Raw genomic sequence first — 24932 nt, 5'->3', positions numbered from 1 at the left:
TAGCATTTTATAGCACTTTGTATGTTCAGAGTAGAGCTTCTGCAGATTTCTGTTGCTATTGTGAGTGCTCAGCACTTCTACAAATCAGACCCTAACACCTCAAGTCAAGCACCCAGAAAATGAGGAACACACAGTGGCCACCTGTAATTTTTTTGGCTTAATTGACTTGCCCAGCATCACACAGGAACTCTGTGGCAGAGGCAGGGATAGAATCCAGTTCTCCAAGGCAGCATTCAAGTGCCTTAGCTGTGAGATCATCTTTTATTTTCTTGCAGTTCCCTGTCTCTTTCACTACATACCTTCTAACTTCTGCAACAAATGAGTCATGGGTCCAACAGACTGCCCCCTTTACTACTCAACCCTGATTCGTTCCTAGAGCAGTCTTTCTCCCACTTGGCTCTGGGCTTTAGCAAGGCTGATCTTACAGGCGCCATGGTAAAGAGGCAAGGAACGGGATGAGCCTGGGGTGTGAGGCCACAGAAGGGAGGTTGGGGCAATGCGGGGTGGGGGGAAGCAGCAGAGGCCAGGGACATCCATGGAGGTCGGGGGGGGGGGCAGCGAGGGCCAAGGGCATCAAAATACAACTGTACCTTATTGAATCTGCAAAAAAAAAAAAACCCTGCATAAATAAATTATAGTGATTTGGACAAGTATATGTGCATATTTATTTGTTTTTCCTAAAGTTAATTAAGTATTTTAGGAAAATTTGTCAGAGCGGCCACCAGCAAGAGACCACCAAAAATTTTGTTGTGAAAACCCCCTATCTGCATTCCAGTCAAGCTGCATTCTCCTCTTCTGTACTGACAGGGAACAAGCTGGGGGAGCATTGAGAGTACAGGAGAGAGTGTCTTCCTGCTCTCAGTTCCTGTGCCTGGTGCCAAAGTGGGACCTAACAGTTGCATGAAGCAATTGCAGGGAAGAGCTGAGCTCCTGCAGTGTCAGGATGAAGCATGCTCAGTCTTTCTGTGGAGACGATGCATACAAGCTCCAATCATCACACAGGAGTTGAGAGGGTTGCAGCATGATCTGTGAAGATGGAATCTTTGGCGAATTTAGCTCCAAACTCTAACAACACTCTATTGAGCATATGCAAACTGAGATTTTTCAGAGGCTTATGACTTTTGATAAATTTGGGCAAGTTTCCATGTAGATGAGAGAAGGTACATTCCTGACACCAGGGAGACCCCCTGCTAGGGTGACCAGATGACAAACATGAAATATCGGGACGCGGCGGGGGGGGGGGGGGGGAGCCAGAGCGCCCCCCGCCACCAGGCGGCAGTGGCACAGCCCCATCTCCACCCAACTCTCAGCTCTGACCCCCAATACACTCCCAGCTCCCCCATCCCCTCGCTCCTGGGCCCCGAGCTGTGCAGCCGAGCCACGCTCCGGACCCCTCTTGCAGCTCCCGGCCCAGCCGCTCCTGGGCTTCATTGCACCAGCCCCACAGCAGAGGCTGCTCCACTCTGCCCCACCCGGGACACTCGCCCCGGGCAGTCCCGCTCCGGCTGCAGGGAACTCGGGGACCCCCCCCCCCAGGGCAGGGGGCGAACCAGGCAGCCGGGCCCGGCCCCTCCTGGCAGGAGCGTGTCTGCCCCACACGTGTCTCCGCCCCCCACCCAGGCCCTGCCTGCTCTGCGCTGCCCTGCAGGCTGCAGGGCTGGAGCAGCCTCCGTGCTGCGCTCCCAGCCCCGGCCATGGCCCGTGTGCAAACCTGGGAGGGAGGAGGAATGCCGCATGCTTGGGGAAGAGGTGGGGCCAGGGCGGGGAGTTGGGGAGGGATCCAATGGGGCAGTGAGGGGCGGGGTTGGGGCAGGTCCAGGACAGGGATTTGGGGAGGGGTCCAATGGGGGAAGGAGGGGGATGGTCGGGGGAAGTGGGGGCTGAAAGCCCCTCCGGGCTCTGTCTATGCACCGGAGCGGAGGGGAAAATTGCTTGTTTGTCCAGTGTCCCGACCGAACATCGGTCGGGACGCGGGACAAACAAGCAAATATCGGGACAGTCCCGATAAAATCGGGACGTCTGGTCACCCTACCCCCTGCTAAATTTCAAGTTCCTGCTCCAAAGCATGGAGGCATTAGAGCTTAGTGAAAAAGTTATAAGATTTTTTTTTTAACATGGGCAAAACAACAATTTTCATAACCTCCTTCTTGGAAATGGCTGAACTGCTAAAACTTTCCAGCAATATTCATCCTGAGGCAGATACCCAGCATGGAAAATAGGCAGTCCAAACAATTAAAATTTGTCAAAAATATAAGCAACTGAAAACAGAGCCTTATAACAGAAAGTGTCAGACAACCTTAACTATGGGAATTGCTACCTGCACTGCCTATAATAAGCCTAAGTAAATTGGATTTGGGGACTGATTTTTGTTGTTTTGTTCCATCCCTACTTATTATGTAACTTTGTTCTAAAACAGTGGTGTAAATATTTCCTAATTAAATCCAATGTTGTATAATTTATTTTTATGTAAAGTCCTTCATAGAAAGTACCACACATTTATTACAGTGGGAAATATCATGAGGTAAGTGTCAAGTGGCTACATCCAACCCTCACATACATACTTGAGTATCTGAAATGTGCAGGAAGGGGTTGAGTTTCAGGGATTGAAATAGAAATTGATTGGCCTGTATTCTGCCATCCTTCCTAAAGCACAGCTCTCCAGATCCTCAAACTAGAGAGTGATTAGATCAAAAGGGGTTCTCCTAGCTAAAAATAATTTAAACGAATGGCTGAAAAATGTAGAAGCAAGTTAGTTTGGTGAAATAAATATTCTGTAAAAGTCTGCATCAATGAGTTGCCAGTAAGGACTCGTAATTGTCTGAATAGTTTTCACAAATCTTTTAGTTCTTGTAGCTCAGTCGGAGCCAGACACTAACTCTGACTCTTGGGTGAATATCGAGTTGGTGGCATTTACTGGAGGACTTTGGATCTATAAATAAGTGAATGGATTTCTAGGCTCTGGGATCCTATTTCTGGCTCTTCCACTGACTAGCTATGTGATTTGGGGCAGTTCAGTTAACTTCTCCGTGCCTCAGCTTGTCCATCTATAAAATAGGGATACTGCTACTTTGCCACACAGAGAAATTGTTTAATTTATGGGTCAAATTCGGCCTTGATTTACACCCCATGCAATCTCACTGAAGTGAAAGTCATGATAGAATTTGTCCTAGTGTTTATAAAGTAGCTCTCAGTTAAAAAATGCTATAAGTGCTAAGTTTTTATTACAAATGGTTTCTGTTGTGTATGAGAACACAACAGAATGGAAACTGTACAAAATATCTCTTGGTACATATTGATCAAATGTATTATGGTGTTAGGGTGTGTGTGATTTTATTTTTGCCTAAGAATTACAATTACAATATGACATGTGGAGAGCGCTTTCATACATATTCTAGTTTAAGCTCATCTGTGTTGGATAAAGCTATTTGGAACTTACAGTTCCTGATAAATATTGTTTATTCATTATAGAATTCTAATCGCAATTACTATGCGAGCCAATTTTTGTTGTTGTTGTTGTAAATAAATAACTAGAAGGTCTTTGCTGGATTGGAGAACCAATAAGCAGCAGGTGGTAGCCACAAAATACCAGAGGAGAAAGCCATACATGGGTTAAAAAACACAGACAGTATTTGGTAAACCTTGGCCACAGCCAGATCCACATGCACAGATCCATGAAAATCAAAGGAGAGAATGTGGGAAACATTCTAGTGCCCTTATAGCACACACAGATCTGCTGACATTTTTCTCTGGTTCTTTCCCCCCAGAAAGCAGAATTTGGCCCTACATTGTCAGGGCATGCACCTGACTCTTTAAAAAAATATTCTTGTTATACTTCTTTGTTTGAGACACACCTCTTTGCAACTCCAACTATACCCCATATATGGACCAATCAGAAGTGTAATACTAGATATGCAAATTATTGGTTGATGCATCTTTTAGCTATCTTTTAACAGACAGGGATACCATGTGTGTCTATTTAACAAACGAAACCAAAAACTGTTTCCACATTTTGCTAGATATATGGCCAACAGTGAAAAAACTACAGAGCAAGGTAAAAACTGCATCTGTGTGTTGTTATATTTGATGACCAATTCACTAAAGCCATAAGTGTATCCAGGCTTTCAATAGTGTTCTCCTGCTGTTGCTTCCTGCACTCCCTGGCTATAGAATCAGGCACTGTGGCTCTCATTTGTCTTACCCACATGAAAGCCTTTAAGCATCTGTGAGTTATGATTTGAGAAGTATCTGCTTTTTAAACAGATTATATTTATCACCATGTCTGCACAGACAACATTGTACATTGTATAAATTAGAAGATCCTAGACCTTTGAACACTAGGGGGCTGGGTGAGGTATTCCATGAGAGTATAGCGTCTGGCCATACTGATCAAACATCCTGGACTCACACCAAAAATACCAGATGTTTAATTCATGTAGAGGCCCTTCCATCACCTTTAACTACATTTTCAAATGGGGAAAAAATGCCTGAATGCAGTCATCCCTTGCTGTGGTGCTGTCTAATTTCTGATTGCAGCTAAATATAATTTTTATACCTATCACCATGTGTACAAATTAAACAATCCCCAAGTCACACCGTTAAACTAATATGGATTATTGATATTTGTAATATCTCTGCTCTCCAAGGACAGATAGCACTGCTACTAGCTTTGATTGTTTCCAAGATATCAGACCTTGTAACTGCCACTGGTCCAGGATTGAATACAAGTCCTGGATCTTGCTTGAGTGTGATTTTTCAAGTCCTGTTCTGACACACAGAGGAAAGGAATAAAATATTTTTATGGTTAGTTCTTTTTATTTAAAAAAAATGGCTGATGTGGGAAAAGTGCTTGACAGGATTGGAATGTTAGGAGCAGACCCAGTGGAATTAGATTTGTGAGTCAACCGTAGGTAAACTTGAAATTGCAAATTAAATGCAGTTCATTCCATGGGTTGTAGCTTATTTCATGGCCACAGTCCATTCCTTGGTGAAAATGATCACATGACTGTCATCCTTCTATCCAAGACCAAAAGCTTTTTAAATAAAGAGTTAATCTTCCATCAGTACAACAATTAATCCCTAGGTAATTCCCCAGTCATCCCTCGCAACCTACAACAGTTGTTCCTTGTCCACATGACTTCAGCAACATCCACACCACAGCACTCTTCCCTCCACAACCCCATTGCCCACTGCACACCCCACATTTTGTTCACCTTCCATGTTCTCTCCCACATCCCTGCTCAGCCTGTCATGGTCTCCTTAAATGCACCATTCACCACCTCCTCAGTCCCAGTGGGGCAGTTTTATAGTGCACTGGGGAACCAAGGAGGACATGAGGTAGGATGTGGGGGAGCTTGATGGTGATTGGAGATTCAATGGGGGGCAGGAGAGTGACTAGGGATCCCACGGTCTCTGTGACAAGGCATCAGTGCTTAAAGGGCTCCTTCAGGCCTGTTGCCTTGGCTATCTGGTACACCAAGTCAGCAGCACTGGGTAAGCCCTTGATGTGTTGGTATTTTGGCATAGAGGCCCTTAGTTACCTTGGCACTGCTGCTGGCATATTGGAGAGCTCAGGCAGGAGCACTGGAGGAGCCAAGTGTCTGAGCTGAGCACTGGTGCTTGAAAGACTCCCCATGGTGCGAGTGTTTCAGTGTGTTGGAGAGCTGAGTCAGCAGTGTGGGGGTGGTGGGAGCAGGGTGTCTAAGCACCAATGCCTTGGCACAGACACAGCGATTTGTACATACTTGACTGAAAAAAATAGAACATTTGTTTGTCCTAGGAAGGATTATTATGCCAAAGTTGGAGACTAAATTCAGTCATTAAGATACAGAGCAGAGAGATTTTGGTCCTGCTTTAGGTGGAAGTCATAGCGCAGTTTTGACAACGGAGTTGCTATTGATGCCTCCAGAATATATTTCCCATACACAGAAAAGGGATCTAATCCCTAATATAACTATCAATCTTGACACAATCCTAATGATGGACATGCTAGAGGACACCTCCATAATATTCACTGTATTTGGAAGAGAGATTTGTTTAATTTAAAATTAGTCTGAATATTTTCCTTGTAGAACCTGCTTCATAATCTAGCAATGAGGGTTAGATAAAAACATCTCTGCAAGGCAGCATGAACTTTAGGATCAGTGTTTGCTAATGATCATAATTGAAAATAACTGGTTTGCTTATTATTGATACAAATGATTATCCATATTTAAGCAAAAGATTAACAAAGAAAAATGACTGTGCATCATTTGTTTAAAAAAACAACCCACTATCATACACATTTGGAATTTTTGTTTTGTTTTTGCCAGGCTTTGCAGACATAAAGTCATAATACATTTTGGTTCCATATTGGGCTTTTAATTATGTTTGTCACAAGGAATGACATGCTTTAAATAGTGTAGTCCTGGAATTTAGAACCCTTGCATCTGTAGTTAAATTTGAAATGAAGACTTACCTCATAATCACCTTAGCAGTGTTCTGTGGTTTGTTGTTCCAAGTGGAACATTTTGGCATAGGAAAAAGTGACCATCAGGAGAATTCTGAAGAGTGAAACCTCCTTGGTAGCTGAATGCTCAGCAGGAGGGTAGGTTGACTAACACTGCACTCCCTGAGGCTTGAAGTAGTTGCATACCGATATGAAATATTATAGCCTGTAAAAATACCAGCTAAAATACAGTACTACTGCCTTACCACAAGAGTATTTAAAATACATTAGAAAGCAGTACAGCGGGACCTACACCAATGGGTAAAAACATTTGATAACTCTATTGTGATAGCAGTGGTTAGCTAAACATTTGTTTGTTTGATGTTAGGTCTATTTTTATGGTTTGTTGGTCCCAGTAATCTGAGAATGAGCTTTAGTTGGCTTTAATTAACCCAGATAAGGGTGTACATGAGGGGGGTACTCACCTCCCTCCCACAAGCAAAGAATATTTGAACCTTGTCTGCATATGAGTAAAAGGATGTTTATCCATTGCTTTATCCTGAGCTGCCTTTTCTTTATATAACTCAACTTTTCCCCATTCATTTTTATTTATAGGCTTTTTCTGTGCTTGTCATCACCATAATGTCGGAGCACCCCGCAGTCATTGACATAGCCTTGCTACATCCCTTTGAGACAGGAAGAATTATTTCTCCCATGTTACAGAAGGGGAAATGAGGTCTGGTTTATACTGAAAAGTTTTGCCAGTATAGCTATATCGGTTAGGATTATGAAAAATAAAATCATACCCTTAACCAACACAGCTTATGCCAGCAAAAGCCCTACTGTAAACACAGTTATACTGGCCAAAAAAATCTATTTGCTGGTATAGCTTATTTCATTTGTGGGAACTGGACTGAGCTATACTGTTGAGTTTTTTTATTTTATTTGCTGGAATAAGCTGTGTCTCCATTAGGAGGGTTTGACGGTATAGCAATACTGGTTTAGCTATACTGACAAACCCTTCCTAGTGAAGACAAGGCCTCATGCAATGTGAGATTAAGTGACTTGCCCAAGGTCACACAAGAAATCTGTAGCAGAGCCAGAAACAGAAGCCCAATCTCCCAAGTGTCACTCCAGTGCCTTAATCATAAGCCTAGCCACCTTCTACTTAACTATATATGGCAGCTTCATACATCCCAGGAAAAAGCTGCACTTCCTCTGTGACAAGTAAAGTGAGTATCTTCATTTGAGGCTGTAGTTGTAGCCCATGAGCGCTGTAGATGTTATCTTTTCTTCCACCCACGGACTGTCTCCTCTTCTTCATGCCCAGACCCTACCCCATTATCAGCTTAAGTAGTTAAGACTCATAATGAACAAGGGCCTTCAGCAAAAAATTGTGCAACATATTGGCAGCCAAGTGATTGGCTGGCCCTCTTTTTCAGCAGCAGTCTTATTCTGAGTATAATCCAAGAGTTTTCTATGCATCTCTTTATTTCAGTGAAATAAGTATAGTCTCAGTTCCTCCTGTCTAGCATTTCATTATAAAAATGTGTTCTAACAGGACCATGAAATGCTTCATTGTGGAGTGAATATTACCATGGAGGAATTCATTAGAGAAAAGAATTTAATTATGTACTTTAACCTCCCTCCTTCCAGCCTTCCTCACATGCGAAGAAAACTGTGTAGCCATGAATGTTACTGGCGATCATTATTCACTCTCCCTGAATGTAAAACAGAAAATCACATTCCTTGTGACGTCTTTGGGCCAAATTCTGCTCTTGGTTACACTAGCACTGTTATAAGTTGAAGAATTTTGGCCCTTTGTTTCAGTTGATGTATTTGTTTAATGCAGGCAAGGGCTAAACGACACACTTGAAAGCAATCTGTGTTATTGTCTGTAGGACAGAGCTTGTGTTTTATGAACTGGCTGATCATAAAGGCAGAATAAATCATGTAAAGCATTCTCATTTGCTTTTTCTCTTTTTTGCAGATGGGGCTCATAGAGTAGAATTGCAGTCAAATGTCTGCTCCAGGATATTTTAGTTGAATTGTATGAGTCCATTAAACAAATGTAATGGCTTTTTGGAAAGAAGTGCTCTGTGTTTCAAACCAAATGTTTTACATAGAGAACATCTGGGTATTACTGGTGTTTGTGTGTACAGCACATCAGACTGCAGCCTTAGTGAGCTCAGTTGGGAGGTTGCCTGGGATGTGGTTGTAGGATATGACAGTTCAGTTGTTATAGGGAATAATTTGTATGAAGTATTGCCATAAACTGGATGTTTGGCACAGGCAGCTGTGTCTTTGTTTCACTGTACACCCAAATTCTTCTCATTATCTGCCCAACAAAGCCCTCTATGACACTTTAACAGCCTATTATATAAGCTAATTTAAATGTTGGCTCATTCTGAGCTATGGCATGCACATTAAAGCACACTTCAGAAAGCAGTCACAGTAAAAGGAGGGCTAAGATTGCTTCATTTTCAACAAGGCAGCTCTGTTAATCCTTTCATGGATTATCTGATGCAATTGAGAGGTTAATGCAGTGCTTGCACAAGTTAATATAGGATTGAGCTGAAGTTATCAGTATTCTAGTGGTAGCCATGTGCATTCTTGTTTTTAGGAATGTAAAAATGCAAAACCAGGAAAACACATAATTTAATACAATGCACGGTTTTATCCAGAGGCTAAAAAAAGGACTTAATTGCTGGTGTAATTTCACTGAATGTAATGTATTTGGTTTTATTTTAGCTAAGTCAGGATTAGTATATTTCTAGGACATGGAGCCAATAATTTATGTAGAAAATGTCACAAATGTTTTTATTTAGGCTCTGTTTTAAAAATTAAATTATTTCTGCCACTTAGCAAAGGAATGCCTGGCTCAAATGAGATAAAAGTGGTTCTGAGTTCCAGGGTAGCAATGCAACCTCCTCCTTCAGGGTAGTTTAAGTAAAAAGTTAAATAAAATGGGTTAGGCAGTGGCTAGCTCAGTCCCCCTCATGGACAGCAATTCACAGTGCACAGCACCTCTTAAATAGTTCTACGCAGCATGACATGATTTGTGGTATTTGCTGGGATGAAATTCTGGACCAAGTAGCATGAGAGGGAATTGTTCTCCCCTCTGGGGATGGTGGTACATCCAAGTCTGTGTTAAGGTCACTGACAGGGTGAAGTGGGAAGCCTGTGTTGCTGCTGGTGCTCTACCTAACTTTTTGGCAAAAGGATCCCAGAAATCTGAGCACTGACTCTCCCTTGTTCAATTGACTCTGGCTAAGGCAGCTGCCAGGAAAAGGGGGTGTGCGTATGATGGGGGTGGGGGCTTCAGTCTGAGTGAAATTACACAGTCCGAGTGAGTTCATTGCCAAAGGCTTTTTTACCCATTCCTTTGTTCTGGGTTTCCTCTTTTTCAAATTTAATTCTCCCTCAACTGTTCAGAACAACCCCCTTGATTTCTGAACAGGGAGAATAGGTACCCTTCTCTGTGGCTGCAAACTTGCTTGGTAACCGGCTGCTAGATCTTGTGATTGGACAATTCATTCTTCACCCTCCCTGTCACATCTTTGTCCACTCCAGCCCTACTGGCCCAGGAGAACCTAAGCATGGTTGTTTCTGTATTACCCTTTCCACCAAGCCATTAGGTTGGCCCCTCTCATTTACTTTTGATAAATAGAAAGGAGCAGCAGCAGGTCCCTCTGCTTTCAGGGATACAGACATTTCTTAGAAATCAGAGACGGATGGAAAAAAAAATGTTAGCAATTCCCTTCTTCCCTCTGTAATAATTCCATGGAACTCTGTAATAATTTCCAGGATGGTCCATAACCAAAAAGGGCAATTAAATTAATACCATTCAGGCTGAACAAGATGAAACCAAAGTAGAATTATTACAAAAACGAGAGGAGAGTTTAGTATTACAGAATGATCTGCAGACCTAGAACAAAAGGAAACTGGGTGAGGTTTACTGACAAAGTTGCCAACATTTGAAAATATTTTCCAGGGTCAGTTCTCCAAACAGGATGGGGGACTGTGGGTTACTAGGCCCCCAATAGAGGATTGTATTTGCAGCCTGGTCCATTTTAGAAAATTACTATAATTTAGCCATCAGGGCCTCAGAGTTGATACTCTTGTGTGATAAACTGAAGCCCCTGCCCCTCCCTCTCCATTACATACCTTTGTGCACTTTATATCGTATTCCCTGTATAGTACAGCACCCCTTGTATCATCATTGCTGCCCACAATTGGCAATCCTAAAACCTGAATTTCCTACCCACCCAAAACTCCCATTGACTTAACTGGAAATGTTAGATGCTCAAGAAATACAGGTCTGGGCCTTGATTAACACAATCATAACCCAGGAATATGGATTCTTTAAAAATAAACTTTTCAAAGAAAACTTCTTCATGCTGTGGTGCTCAGACTGAAATAATAATCTCTTTTCCCTTTTAATTAACTCTCATCCTGCTTCTAAGACCACCAGTACTGGGAGAATAAAACAAAATCTACATAAAACCCAGGATGAGCATTGTAAAAGTGTATGCATGAGCACATAACCCCTTTGCCCCCCCCATGTTTATACCATAAAATTACCTCTCATTAATGATGGAGAAGAGAACCCCCAAAAGTCTGTGGTTTGATGAGCATACAGCAGTCCTGATGCTTCTCTGAATCTATAGGGGCCCTGTGAGCTGGTGCCCCATTGCATCAGCACCTCCCTTTGGTCAGACAGAGTGTTGCACAGAGTCTGTTCAGTTCAGCAGGGCAGTCAGTCCACCCTTCGTGTCTGAATCTCTGTAGTCCTACTCTGCAGGCAAAGACATTAAATTCTGTCTTACTGGAGAGTATGGGCTTCCCCTTATGTTTGGCAGTGGTTAGCTGTTTCTTGTCCTCAGGAGGTCTGGAACCCCCTTTGGTTCTTAAGTTTCTGTTAAAGGATAGGTTGGAGAACCCAAGCCCATCCATCAATTGGGTTCCAGCTCAGGGCCCTCAACCCTGGCAGGTAGCATCAACCCTCAACAATTCTTCTGCTGTATCCTGAGCTCCATCCTACCTCCCTTGGTTCTATCGGTTTCTGCAGCCTGTGGTGCTGGTCATCCCTTCTCTGGGGTGTTGTCCCTCTGGGACAGCTTCTCACCAGCTTGCTGGCAGGACCTACTTTCTCTAATCTGCTTCTTCCTCTGGCAGCCACCCCACCCCTGTGCTTCTCAGCTCTTTTATTCTCCCAGCTGCTGTGAGGCTGCCAATCAGTGTTGGCTGGTAGTTCCTGCATTAACTCATTGGTTGCCAGGCCAGCATGAGGTCTATACACCTCATGACATCACTTTACCTGCTGTGGAGCCTTATGGAAAACCTTAGGTTGCTGCATGCCATCCTTAGTGCATTAAGGATGTGGCCAATAGACATTTTCCCTTCTCTGTGACATACTGAGGAGAGGATGGCAGACCTCTTCCCTCAGTAGTGTCTTCAGGGAGTACCATTTTCCTCTCACAGTGGGTTGGTCCTGCTCCCATTGAAGTCAAGGGCAAAACTCCTACTGGCTTCAATGGGAGCTAGATTTTGATTGTTTAGAGGAGCATGCAGTGCTTCTCCCCTACTGTCTTTATTTTGAGAGAATGCTTTGTCGATTACTCCTTTGTTATAGCTCTGCTAGAGAAAGCCAAGTATTTTTATTTGCATGCATGTGCCTATGTAATGGGCCTTATTCTTAAGGTTTAATTATCTTAGTGGCAGTATACAGTAGAGAGAGAAGGTAGGGTGAAGAGTTCCCTTAATATAGGCAGTGTTAAACTTGTCAATCCATATCATCATCAGCTGGACCTTATGATTGAAAGGAAAATGTACCTGCAGGTAGGTCCTTGGAAAATTCTAGTTAATTGTAAGAAAGAGTTTTGAAATCATCCAAAACGCTTCTCTTGTTTTATGTGTGTCATGTATCTAGCGTCTTTCACCTAAACATATGCCAATATGTTACAGACTTTTCTAACTGATGAAGTACATTGTTGCAACTCTTTAACACACACAACAACAGGATGCAAGTTTCTAAGAGGATGTGAATAATATTTACCAGTTTAAATTTGGGGTGGGGGGAACAGTAGACAAGGAGAATATATTCAAACTGGAGTTTTGCCAAAACACCAAGGCTAGGACCTCTATGTTTGAGAAAAGTGTAAGGGATTTTTTAAATGACCACAAGTGACCAGCATCTTGCTTTTACATTTCATCCCAATTTAGCACCTCCAAAGGCAGAGTGCCCTCTAACACTATGTTTCAAGACCGATTCACAATGAAGATGTTGCCTACTGAATCACTAAAGATCCTTTCCACTGCTTCAGTTTGCCATTTTTTATTGTATCATTGGCTATGGCAGCTGAGAAATCAAGCTGCAAAATTAATTTTGAAAACTGCCTTCCAGTATTTGGAGGAGGAATCTTTAGTAACCATGCAAAACTGAGCACAGTGATCATGGGACTTGTGAATTATTTCACTCCCCTTTTCCCTGATTTGCTAGTATTTTAAATTAGTAATAAAATTCTGCATGTGGACTCGCAGACCTTAAAGGACTGGCACATGAGACACTTGCAGTAAGTTTTCCTCCCTTGCACATGTTCTAGATGGTGCTGTGCTGTGTTTGGAAGCTGATCAATAACAAAGATTTCACAATTGTAACCTTATTCAAACTATGATATAAACAGACATTGAAACAGATGCTACTAGGTTTTTTTCCTACTTATAAGTAAAGTCAGCTTTTTTTTGTTCCAACAAAATTGTAACCTGGAAGGAAAGCAGTTAGACATTGTGGAATCCCAATTCCTTGTTGCATTTGGCTTTAGTAAATGTGGAAGCCAAAAACAAACATCTGCTTGGCAACTTCACCAGAAGTTAATATAAATGCAGTTTTTATCCTTTCAATGAAAATGGCATTCAGTATTGGTTAACATTTCTTAAGGAAGAGTGACTGTGTAGTTAAGGTTGTAAGACAGTTTTTATTTTAATTCCAATTCTGGACCTGCGGATCTCTACTCTTCAGTAGCTCCCCACACAATTCCACTTTGAGAAAGTAACAGCAATCTTCTTCCCTATTTTCTGAACTATCATTGCTCTCCACCACTCCCTCCTGGGGAGATGGAGTTTTTGTGAATGAGGTGGGATGGATATTACAGAGTTCAAGGGGAAAAAGGGAAAATGACTGGAACTGTGTATTCTGTAGATACCATGGCAAACTTGCTTCACTGTTGATTATGCCAGAGTGGAATGTTTCTGGAACTGCAGTGGTATATTATAACTGATATAACGTGGGTGGATATCGAGAGGATAGATTAATGTTGATCCAGTATTTGAAAAATTGGATAACACTTAAGTCCTAAGAATGTTTGATATATTTATTCTTCTTTTGAAAATAACTACAGCAATATGGAATTGTATTATTGCCATATTTAAATGGGGAAGGTGGCTTTCTTTAGAGTTGTAAGATCCATCAATTTATGTGTTGGTTTTGGGATGTGAAGTCTTCTGTGGCAACTGGATTGAGACTACCAAATGTAAGAGCTATCAGATGGTAACTGATTTAGGCTGGATTTGAACCAGCAATAATCTAGAAATAGAAGGTTTTATTGCTCATTGACTGAGCCCTCCAGTTGCCCCTTTCCAAGATCCACTGCACAGAGATGGAACATGAGTAACCAAACTGCTAACCCGTATTTTAAGTCCTGTTGGGAAGAAGATTTATGCCAGACCATATGAGTTGCCTTTTATTTCTGAGGGTAAATCAGTCTTGAAATGGTTGATGCAGAGCTGTCATCTCCAGTTGGAAATAACGAAAAGACAAGGCAGAGCTCCTTCCGAATGCCAAAAGAATGGGTCTGTCCATGGAATTTTATTAGAGGATGCACAGTAAAAATATGCCAAGCTGCATTTACACAGCAGACTGAGGACAGCAGGTACCAAACAATGAAGGGATGTAAATTTTCCAGCAGGGCATTACTCAGGAAATACGCACATAAATCCTGTTAACATATACCATGGACAGGGATGAGGGCAGAAGGGGAGGAAGGGTGTTGCACAATATGCCTCCTGTCACCCACTTTATATATGTGCAGCATAAATCTCTTGGTCTGATTGCTTCTAGTGCTCATACCTGGTTACACAGGCAGTTTTCTGAGTCTGTGAATAAAGGAGGCATGATAAAGGCGATGAAAATCAACCTAATATTTCAGAATCACTAATTCCTCTTCCATTGCTGAGTCACCACTCATGATATGATAATGGCATTTACAGCCAACAAAATTGGAAACGAAGAAGTAAAACACAGATAAAAGTATCCTGGCTCTCTCTAAAGGCACAGGCACACAATGTCTCATCTTATGCAAATCAAATTTTGATTTGACATTTATCATCTAGACCCAGGACTCCCAGTGCCTGAGCAAGAGAGAGTTTCTCGACAGGCAGAGATATGGTAGCAGTAAATCAGCTTCAGATTTGGAAAATAGAATCTTTTTTATATGATACATTGGGATGTAGAAGATGTTCTGTTTTTACCATACTGAATGAGTTTGCTGTAAATGTTACCTCGCCTTTTAAGAGAGAAAAATCAAAGGTGCCTACATAACCTTTGGTTGGCACGTGCATGCTTGCTCTTATGTGCTTGTTGATGCAGCTGCTGGCTCTCAAACAACAGCATTCATCTTTGGAAACATCCATGTAATGACATGAACAAACATGCAAATAAAAAAAAGCAAAATCCCTGAGGTTTAAATCAGCAGGGTTCCATTGGGTACAGATTGCACCATTGCTTGCTTAGAGGAAAGCATTTAAGCAACTTCCCTGATTATGACACAGTTTGCCAATCTACTAAACAATGGAGTTGGGTAGTTTATAAATAATTAATTAGGATTTTGCTGCATGATTGTCTCCCAGGCAGTATCTCCATGGAGATGATTTAGCTTGTGGGATCTGAAAAGTAACATTCTCCAAGATGATGGTACTGTGATGGCCTGACTCTCTCTGCCCCGCAAAAGGAGAACACTCTGAGATGTATCAGTCCAACATATAAGGCCAGGCACTAATTTTACAGCAACTCATATAATGCCTTTTTATTTGACTTTCCACTCAGCACATGAAGTGTTTTCTATGTCTCTGCAGAAGCCTCTTGTAAACAGTTTTCTGTTTATATTGAATATGGCTTGAAGTCAGATTGCTAAGAGAGCTGTACTTCTCCATCTCCGGCTAAGAGCAGGAGTATGGCCCAGGAGTATGGGAAGAAACACAGGAGAGGGCTCTAGGAGAGGAAATCTCCACAAGGATGCCCTTGTGGAGTTCTTTCCTGATTGTTCACCTTCCCCATGTAATAACCCATGGGATCTGCCCCCAAACCCAGCAGATCCAGAAGAGCCCTTTACCTAGCTCTGATCCCTGGTGCCTCCCTGGACCCTGGCAGAGCAATTCCAATGGAATCACACTTGCAACGACCCCTTCCACCCCAATCGACTGCAGCTGCCCCAGGGAGTGCCCGGGGAAGGGGGGGAGGCTCCATGAAAAATGTAATACAGTCCCAACCTTTATTATTTTTTCTGACTATGCTCCATAGGGTTGGGGGAGGAACATGTCTCCTTCTCCCTTCCCCTCCCACACACACTGGCTCTACTCCTGGTCTGCCTCATCCTGCCACTCCTTGCATTTGGTCCACCCAATCGCTAACTTCACACATAGAACACAAGAACAGCTATACTGGGTCAGACCAATGGTCCAACCTAGTACTTCTGGGGGGATTCTGTGCCAAAAAGTTAAAAATTCTGCAACAAAAAATTAAAAATTATGCACACAATATTTTCAGATTCTGCAAAATTCTGCACATTTTATATGTCAAAATAACACAATATAATCACACCAGTTTCAACTATTTTTGGTCACTTATTTAAAAATACCTGTCAGCAAGTATGTCTAAAACAATACAGACAACAAAAAAGATTCAGGAAATGTTTTTTGACAAATAGATTCCTTACTAGGCATATTAATACAGAACTCTGAGTAAGAATACATTTAAACTACAATACAGAACCATATTTCCCACACCCCTCCGAAGCAGTGGAAAGGCTTGGAGGAGTGAGGGGTAACAGAGAAGCTCAGGGAGAGGGACGTAAATTGCTGGGAAGGAGCCTGGGTGTGAACTTGGAGGGCTGTTGGGTATGGGTGGGAAAAGTATGGAATAAGTTTGGGGTGGGGCAGGGAGGGATTATTAGGGAGCTTCCCTTGTGCAGACCCTGGCTGATCCCTAGCCTCTCCCATTCAGTCAGGCACTTCTTCTTCTTCTTCACCCCTGTCCCCATGTGTCCCTGCACCCCATCTGTCCTTGCACCCCTGTCTACAAGTGTCCCTCCACCCCCACTAATACACCTGCTTCTCCCATCCCCATGTGGCTCTGCACCCCTCCCCCTGTCCCCATGTGCTTTTGTGCCCCAGCCTAGCCACTCCCTTGTCCCTATGTGTCCCTGTACCCCTCCGCCCATCCCCATGTGTTTCTGTGCCACCACTCAGACACTTTCTATCCCTATGTTCTGCACCTCTCCCCAATCACCATGCGGCCCTGCACCTCCCTCCCACCTGTGGCTCTGTGCCTCCACTCCCTTTCAGCTCCTGTCCCAGTCTGTCCTCCCCCACTAGCCCTTATGAGCCCCTGTCTGACAACCCCCTCCCCCCGGCAGTCCCACACTGTCTGTCTCCCCATAGCCCCTGTCTCCTGACCTGGCCTAACAGGAGCTACAAATAGGGCAGCCTTTTTCTCTTCCCTAGCTGGCTGGAAGCGGCTGCTGTGTTCTATCACCACAGCGCCCTCTGGTGGGCAAAAGGCAGAACTGCACTAATATTTCAGCAGAAGTTTTTTTTCTGCACAAAAATTTAAAAATATGCATAGCTTATTAATTATGTGCACACACAGTAGCACAGAATTCCCCAAGGAGTAAAGTAGCCCACTATCCTGTAATCTGACAGTGGCTAATGCCAGGGGCTTCCAAGGGAGTGAACAGAACAGGGCAATCATCAAATGATGCATCCCCTGTCATCCAATCCCAGCATCTGGCAGTCGGCACTGGCTCCTGACCTACATCTTCCATGAAGTCCAGAGGAGGGGAAACAGAGCCACAGACCAAGCTGGACCTACTTTCCATCACACAATGATGATCCCCTCTGGTCACAGATTTGAGGAAGTGGTGGCCTGTGGATGCTTTAAAACACGCCACACAGACCCAAAAAAAGAAGCAAACCCTATTCTGCTTTAAATAACTTTTTTTAAGCTGCATTTTTAACATATTTCCTAGTGACAGTAGTTGGTCTTCCTCCCTCAGGGGACTGCATTCTCTCCTGATGTCATTTTCCCTGCACTCTTAGAATGCTGTTGCAGTAACAAATTGGAATTTGCGCCACAGCCTAACTGGTACGTCTAAGGTTGAATCAACTTAAAATTCCCAGCCTCCACAATGAAATGAAACAGCTTGTGAGCACACAGATGGATCTTTCTTTGTTTATTTTTCAAACACAAAAATATTCTACAGAATAGAAGATAGTTTTCTTATCAGCCAGACTGAACATATTGTATACAGAAATTACTGGGGGAGATTCTATGGCCTGTTATGCAGGAGGACAGGCTAGATAATCATAATGGCTCCTTCTGGCCTTAAAAATCTATAAATCTATGCCCTAGAGCAAATTCTGCCTTTGTTTACATTCGTGCAATCCCAGGGGGAAGTGAGTCAGAATTTGGCACATTGTCTTTAAAAATCAGTTAAAACAGTTCCTTTTGGCTGTTTCTATTCTTTCCTGAAAATATTGCTTTATTGTTCAAGATTAAGTCTGTATGGCTTAATCTCCACCCTCACCTGCCAATAACCTGATGGCTAGATTGGTCCCACAAACATACATATCTAATAGGAACTGAATGAGTGGCCAGGAGGTGGACAACTACTACCTACTTGTACACTTTACCAAGTGTTTATAATATGTCATATTTTGCTGTGCACAATGCTTTTACTGTATCTTTATGGAAAATTTCAACCATTTTGCTTTGCCCAGAAGTCTGGAAGAAGTGAAACATTTCTCATGAAGATAGCACTGAACGTACAGAAACCTTTGTAACTGTCATGAACCATCTATGAAATATAACTTGATACAAAGTATTTGCAACAAACAAAAGCCAAATAAGTATGAAACATACTTGGGAAATTCTCCACCATCCCTCCAGGCAGGCCCAGAGAACAAGTATAAATCGTCTTTCCAGCAAAGTCAAGGTACGTCTTCACTACCCGCCGTATCGGCGGGTAGCAATCGATTTCTCGGGGATCGATATATCGCGTCTCATCTAGACGCGATATATCGATCCCCGAACACGTTCCTGTCGACTCTGTAACTCCACCAACCCGAATGGCGGTAGCGGAGTCGACATGGAGAGCCTCGGACATTGATCCCGCGCCATGAGGACGGTAGGTAATTCGATATAAGATACTTCGACTTCAGCTACGTTATTCACGTAGCTGAAGTTGCGTATCTTATATCTATTTTCCCCCGTAGTGTAGACCTGCCCTCAGACAGGTAATTTATTGTAGCCCTGCACTTCATGCCCATCCAACTCTGCTAGTCATTGCATGGAGGAGTGCCTCCACAGCTCTGCCCCACTTTTGCCTGCGTGTTTATTGGAGGGGGAACAATGGGTGACAGGACCCAGTGTCATGATGTGATCACCGGTGGCACAATTGCACTGGACTGTTGAGACCATATTGCCCTGCAGGGCCATGTGAGGGGTAGTGACAGTCTAGCCCAAAATGTTTAAACAGTAAAGCGTGGTGTTGTGGGATTTTTTTTAACTGAAAGCTTCATTTCCAAATGCACCTACCCACGCTGCTTAACTCTTAACATTGCACATCACTGAACTGAGTCAGAGTGGGTGGACCTCCACAGTGCAGAAGTTTCTACTTTAAAGTTATACTTTTAGGTACATTTTCTTTTCCTGTCAGTAGATCAGCAGATAGTGGGCAAATTATTAACTCTTAAGACTGGAGTTAGCTACTTCCCTGAAAAAAGGTTCACTGTTGCTTAGATGTTTTTGTCTCTGTTGTTACTTTGTGTTTCTGAAGAGTGCAGGATTTACTCTGTTTACTTCTGGCTATCCTCAGAAGAGGGGAGTGGAGATTTTCCCAGCTCCTCCCCACGAATGAACTCAATCCTGACCAATTGTAGGACTGAAAGGGAAGTTCACATTCTATGCCCATATAATCCTTGGCCTCAGTATGTGACTGACAAAGATTATAGTTAGTGCTACTTGTGATCCTTTTGTGTGCACATGTGCAACGGACACCTGTCTAGGAAATGAATTGAGACCAAATCGTCCTATTGTGGTCCCCAAAGAAGCCATCTTGTGGGCAAGTACTTTTGGACCCAGTTCTGAAAATGCACATGCTTAACTTTGCACGTGTGAGTAGTTCCACTAAAGTCAGTGAGACCACTTACGTGCATAAAGTTAACTATATGCAGAGCCGTCGCTTGGGTATGGCGAATTGGGGCGACCGCTCCAGACCCACACTTTGGGGGAGCCCCATGGGCCGGTGCGATTGGCCAGTGCAGTCGGTCCCAGAAGTGACAGGTCAGTCCTGGAAGTGACAGATTCGTCACTTCCGCCCCGGGCCCCGCACTTGCCTAGGGACAGCCCTGACCATATGCTTAAGTGTTTGCAAGATCAGGGCCTTTGTCTCTATTGATCTTGAACCTGTAACATAGGAATGAAAGACTTATCTCTCTATTATGAACCAGGTATGTTGTTCTGTCTGCAACTAGGGTTCTTAGTTACCCAACGCATCTCATCCGTTCAGGAGGCTGGGAAAAACTAAACTGCTCTGCTAGTAAAGTTACCAAAAATACCATAATTACATATTCTGAGATATAAAGATCAGCTGAGATTTAAAATCAGCAAAACACAAAGAAAAAGTGTGGTAAGAATCATGTACTGTTTTCTGGGATTACCATAGGGGCTAATCACACTTCCTCTGCAGTCAGATCTGGAACTGGGTTGTCATGAGCTGTTGATAAGGTTGGCATAAAATGCATATTGTATTTTATCCTACCAAATTTCATGTACTTTGACACTTAATATGTTGTGATGATGAACAGAACAGATCTGTTGCTTTCAAAGAAGGGTACCTGCAGGATGAACAAATTAGTGCTTTTTAAAATGTATTTTTCAATTAAGATAACTTCTTAGGTCTAAATTGTTCAGGTTCCTCATGTACAGTCTCTGGCATCAGTATCATAATTAAGATTCTGACAAATGAAACCTACAATACCTCTAGTGCTAAAAGAGTAAACACATTTTAGAAAGGCTGCTTTTTTCCTGAATGTATTTTTGTATAAAATAAATGTCATAAACAGAAATCCATTAGCAGCATTTAGAGTACTTAGAAGAGACTTGTTTTACATTTTGATACTATAACAAGCAGATAGAGATCTTGTTTTGTTCACTGAGACCAAAACAGTGACATGTACAATAATTTCCTAAAATGCCCTCATGGCACTTAAGAGAAACCATTGAACATGTTTCAATAAAATACTTCAAAAACAATACAACTGAAAGATGTTGGGCCAGATCCTCATCTGTGTTGATTCTTTCACGTCAGTGGAACTGTGCCAGTTCATACTAGCTGACGATCTGACCCTATCTGTGTGAATTTGGTACTGGTGAAAGTGACAGTTTTGGAGAGTGAAGTTTCCTCTATCCACATAAAAGCAACACCATGGATTCCAATATAAGCTTCTGAACACTGTAAGTGTGAAGTGTGCAGTCTAGACTTGGGTACCACCTCTGTGGGGGAAAGATCAGTATCCAGGCCCAATACTTGGTCTTTAATATGAGATTGCCGACAGGATTGCTAGTCTTTGTGATGTTGAGTCTATCCATTCCCATTTTCCAAAGTGACAAGTACTTAGGAAAGAAAGAAAGTGATATTCAATGAGACAGGCTCCTCAGTGCCTAAGACTCTTTTGGAAATTGGATTTAGGCTTCTAAGTCACTTAGGTGCTTATGAAAAACTTAGCCACAGGCAACACATCTCCAAGGCAAGTTCAAAGATTGTATTCCAAGGCAAGTTCAAAGATACATTTTAATGTCTATATGCAGCCATAATACTTAGGCTTGGTCTACACTGCGGAGTGTGTGTCAATCTAAGTTACGCAACTTCAGCTACGTGAATAACGTAGCTGAAGCCGACTTACTTAGATCTACTTACCGCGGTGTCTTCTCTATGGTGAGTCCACTGCTGCCGCTCCCCTGTCAACTCTGTCTGTGCCTCTCACCGAGTTGGAATACAGGAGTCGACAGGAGAGCACTTGGGGATCAATTTATCGTGTCTAGACTAGATGTGATAAATCAATCTCCGCTGGATCGATCGCGGCCTGCCGATCCGGCCAGTAGTGAAGACATACCCTTCGTCCTGCCATGAATGCAGGGGACTGGACTAGATGACATCTTGAGGTCCTTTACAGTCCTATGATTCTATAATGTGAATCACTGTTGTATATTTTTCATATAAAAAGTATATACTTCCATGTTTAAAATAGAAACTGCTTATGAGAGCTAATTTTCCTGTTTATCAAGTATAGAGTTAGGATGCTGGCAGGCTGTCATGCTCTCCTGGATGCCATTATTCCTTTCCTGACCCAGGATGGTGAAGAATTTGCTACCTGTTATATGCTTGACAATAAAATCCTTCTTAAATTCTTCTTGAGAGCCAAGTGCAAGGCTGTCTTACAATAAAAGGCATGTTTTTACCCATGTCTAAATTTACTTTCAGGAATGCATGTGCTGCTCCAAGAGCCACCCACATCCTCCTTGTAAACAAGGTATGCACTTACAGCCTATCCAAGTGCAGAAAAATGGAAAGAGAGAAAAATCATGCCTTGTCTGCTAGTGTTAGCTGCGTTAGCCCTCTGCTTGGAATTCCTCTGATGAGGACTTTTTCTTGTTACCTTTACTAGAAAGGTGTGAATCCTAGATGAAAACATTTGCATCGCACTGTTACTTTTTAAACTTCTATCCCAAATGTTTGGGTCAAGAAGCAGAAAAGAATTGTTTAGCTTTTAGATATATGACTCCACTCATCCTTTACTGCCTGCTGTGTTCTGTTGTTCACTCAGGTCCTGAATCAGGATAGCATTTAAACACATGCTTAAAGTTAAGCATGAGTTTAAGTCCTATTGACTTCAGAGGGATTTAGGTTTAAGTTTAAAGTTAAGCATGTGCTTAAGTTTTTGCCGAATAGGAATGCCTTCCCAATCTGTAGTTCCCATTTAAATACAGTTCATGTTAATATTCCTTTATATTTTTCCCTTTCCTGCCAATGTCCTTGATGCTACACATTATAATAATTAAAAAGGCACCAATAATGCCATTTGCAATTATTGATGCACGCAAACAGTGTTTCACAATAGACTGGAGCACTGGAAACCCAAATACTTTTTCACAAGGCAAAATGTTTTCTCAGGAAAGTTCCATGTTATAATAAGCTTGTGGAATAATGAAAGTGATATTCATCCACAAAAGGGTGGTCTCCATAGGAGGAACAAGGTCATTGGAGGAACATTGGAGGATAATGATGTTAGACAAAAGGCTAATGTTTGATTTTAAACTAGCTGGTAATTTATTACGTACCCCAAATGGCTTTTTTTTTTTAAAGCCAGGGCACAAGGATCTGTGATCATAAAGTCAGTGTTGCCATTTGCTGTCATTCAAATTGCACATTCCCCCTATCAGGGTCTTCCCATTGTTGATTTATGCTTTTCTTCTGTAGCATGATCTGACCTCGGCAATTATTTATGAGCTTGCTCATATAAGTCCTCTCTTTCACAGGCAACTCACACACTTGCAAGGCCTTTTTGAATCTGAATTTGTGCTGCAAGTTTGCCTATCACTTCCTCTGTTCCCACCCTGCTTTTTGGAAAGATACCCAGTCACACGATGTGCTTGTGAAAGGTGGCTGATTGAGGAAGGATGCAGGAAGGATATGGTTTTGGAGTGATTGCATAAGTGCTGTATAGGACATGAAAGTACAGGATTTATACAAGAGCAATTTTCAAGGCAGTGGCTGCATATATTAAGGATTTCTTTATTTTTTTACTTAGGCCTGCTCAGGACTTAGGACTTGTATTGTAGCTCATCATGTAATAACTTGTATTAATATTGTGCTCATTGTGTGAGCTTAATAAAAAAATAAAATTAGTGGAGCTATCCTGTCTCCTAGAACTGGAAGGGACCTTGAAAGGTCATTGAGTCACTAGCAGGACCAAGTACTGATTTTTGCCCCAGATGGCCTCCTCAACAATTGAACTCATAACCCTGAATTTAGCTGGCCAATGCTCATACCGCTGAGCTATCTCTCCCCCTTGGTCCAATATATTTTGTTATCGGTACCCTAAAATTTCAGCATCTTTCTCTGAAAAACTAATAGGATTTCTAATGGGAATGGGCTAAAGCTTTTGTGTGAGATTGTCAAAAACAATCAACTCTGGCCAAATGCTGTTCTCATTGAAATCAATGGGGGGCTTTACCATTGACTTCAGATTTATGCCAACTCCGAGTCCTTTTGAAAACACCCACCCTTTTTTGAAGGATAAGGCCGTACAAATAAAAGTCTCAAAACTTAATGTGATTCACTACAGTAATGAGAGTGTATGTGCAGTGTTGTAATGAAGTGGAGGGGGCATGGGGTATGTATTTTAAAACTTTGTTTTGGTCATTCCACATTCTGCCAGCATCTGACATCTGTATTTATTTTCTGAACACTCCTAATAGATTATTTGCATCTGTTCAGTTCCAAGAGTAATGCTCGATTTCCTGAATTTATAGGTTGCAATAAAATCCATTCGTAAGGACAAAATTAAGGATGAACAAGATATGGTTCACATCAGACGGGAGATTGAAATCATGTCATCCCTCAGCCATCCTCATATCATCACTATATTTGAAGGTTAGTGGCTGCGATTCTTTTCACCATCTGTACTATTTGTTGTCTCAGACCTAGTTTTCATATGCTTTTAGATTAGGTCTTATACCATCTCTTAGTAGAGAGACAGTTTTGAGCACCAATTCCCCTTCAAATCATACTCTACTTTGCAAATGTACACCACTTCTCTAGCAACCACAGGAATTCCTTGCATGGGGGAAGTCGTTAATGTGTGGCTGAAATGCTTCTGAGTGTGAGGAGAGCTGTCACACAAACCATCCAGTCCTCCCTGTCCCAAACCAGAAAATCAATTTAATTTCCCCCCTCCCACTCCAATTCATTTCCTCCCCACCACCAATATAAAATCAATTTCAGTTCATGTCCCTCAACCACATAGGAAGTCAAACTAGATGATCTGATCATCCCTTCTGGTCTTAAACTCTTTGAATCCCCCAAACATTCCCCACATAGTTCATTGCTTTAACTTCCCTGGAGCCCACCTGGAAAGTCTCAGTCTCCCCACAACCTGTTTCCTTCATTGC

At 42.4% G+C, this 24932-nt stretch overlaps 1 protein-coding gene across 3 annotated transcripts in view; it reads left to right on the top strand.

Moving 5' to 3' along the window:
* The window catches only part of NUAK1 (NUAK family kinase 1), a 59589-nt gene that overhangs the window by 5739 nt on the left and 28918 nt on the right, over positions 1 to 24932 (top strand). Inside the window, exons 3-4 of one of the 3 annotated variants that reach the window (XM_039488949.1) lie at positions 22243 to 22291; positions 24294 to 24414. In XM_039488949.1, coding sequence (XP_039344883.1) covers positions 24342 to 24414 — 73 coding nt within the window. In that variant the 5' untranslated portion in view covers positions 22243 to 22291; positions 24294 to 24341. Of the gene's footprint in view, positions 1 to 6492; positions 6584 to 22242; positions 22292 to 24293; positions 24415 to 24932 lie in introns of those variants that run through there. The other 2 variants (XM_039488940.1, XM_039488929.1) reach the window with 2 other exon arrangements.

This window comes from Mauremys reevesii, linkage group 1, assembly GCF_016161935.1.
Source record: "Mauremys reevesii isolate NIE-2019 linkage group 1, ASM1616193v1, whole genome shotgun sequence".
In the NCBI taxonomy this organism is placed as follows: domain Eukaryota; kingdom Metazoa; phylum Chordata; order Testudines; family Geoemydidae; genus Mauremys; species Mauremys reevesii.
This window is presented reverse-complemented; position numbering and strand designations above follow the sequence as displayed.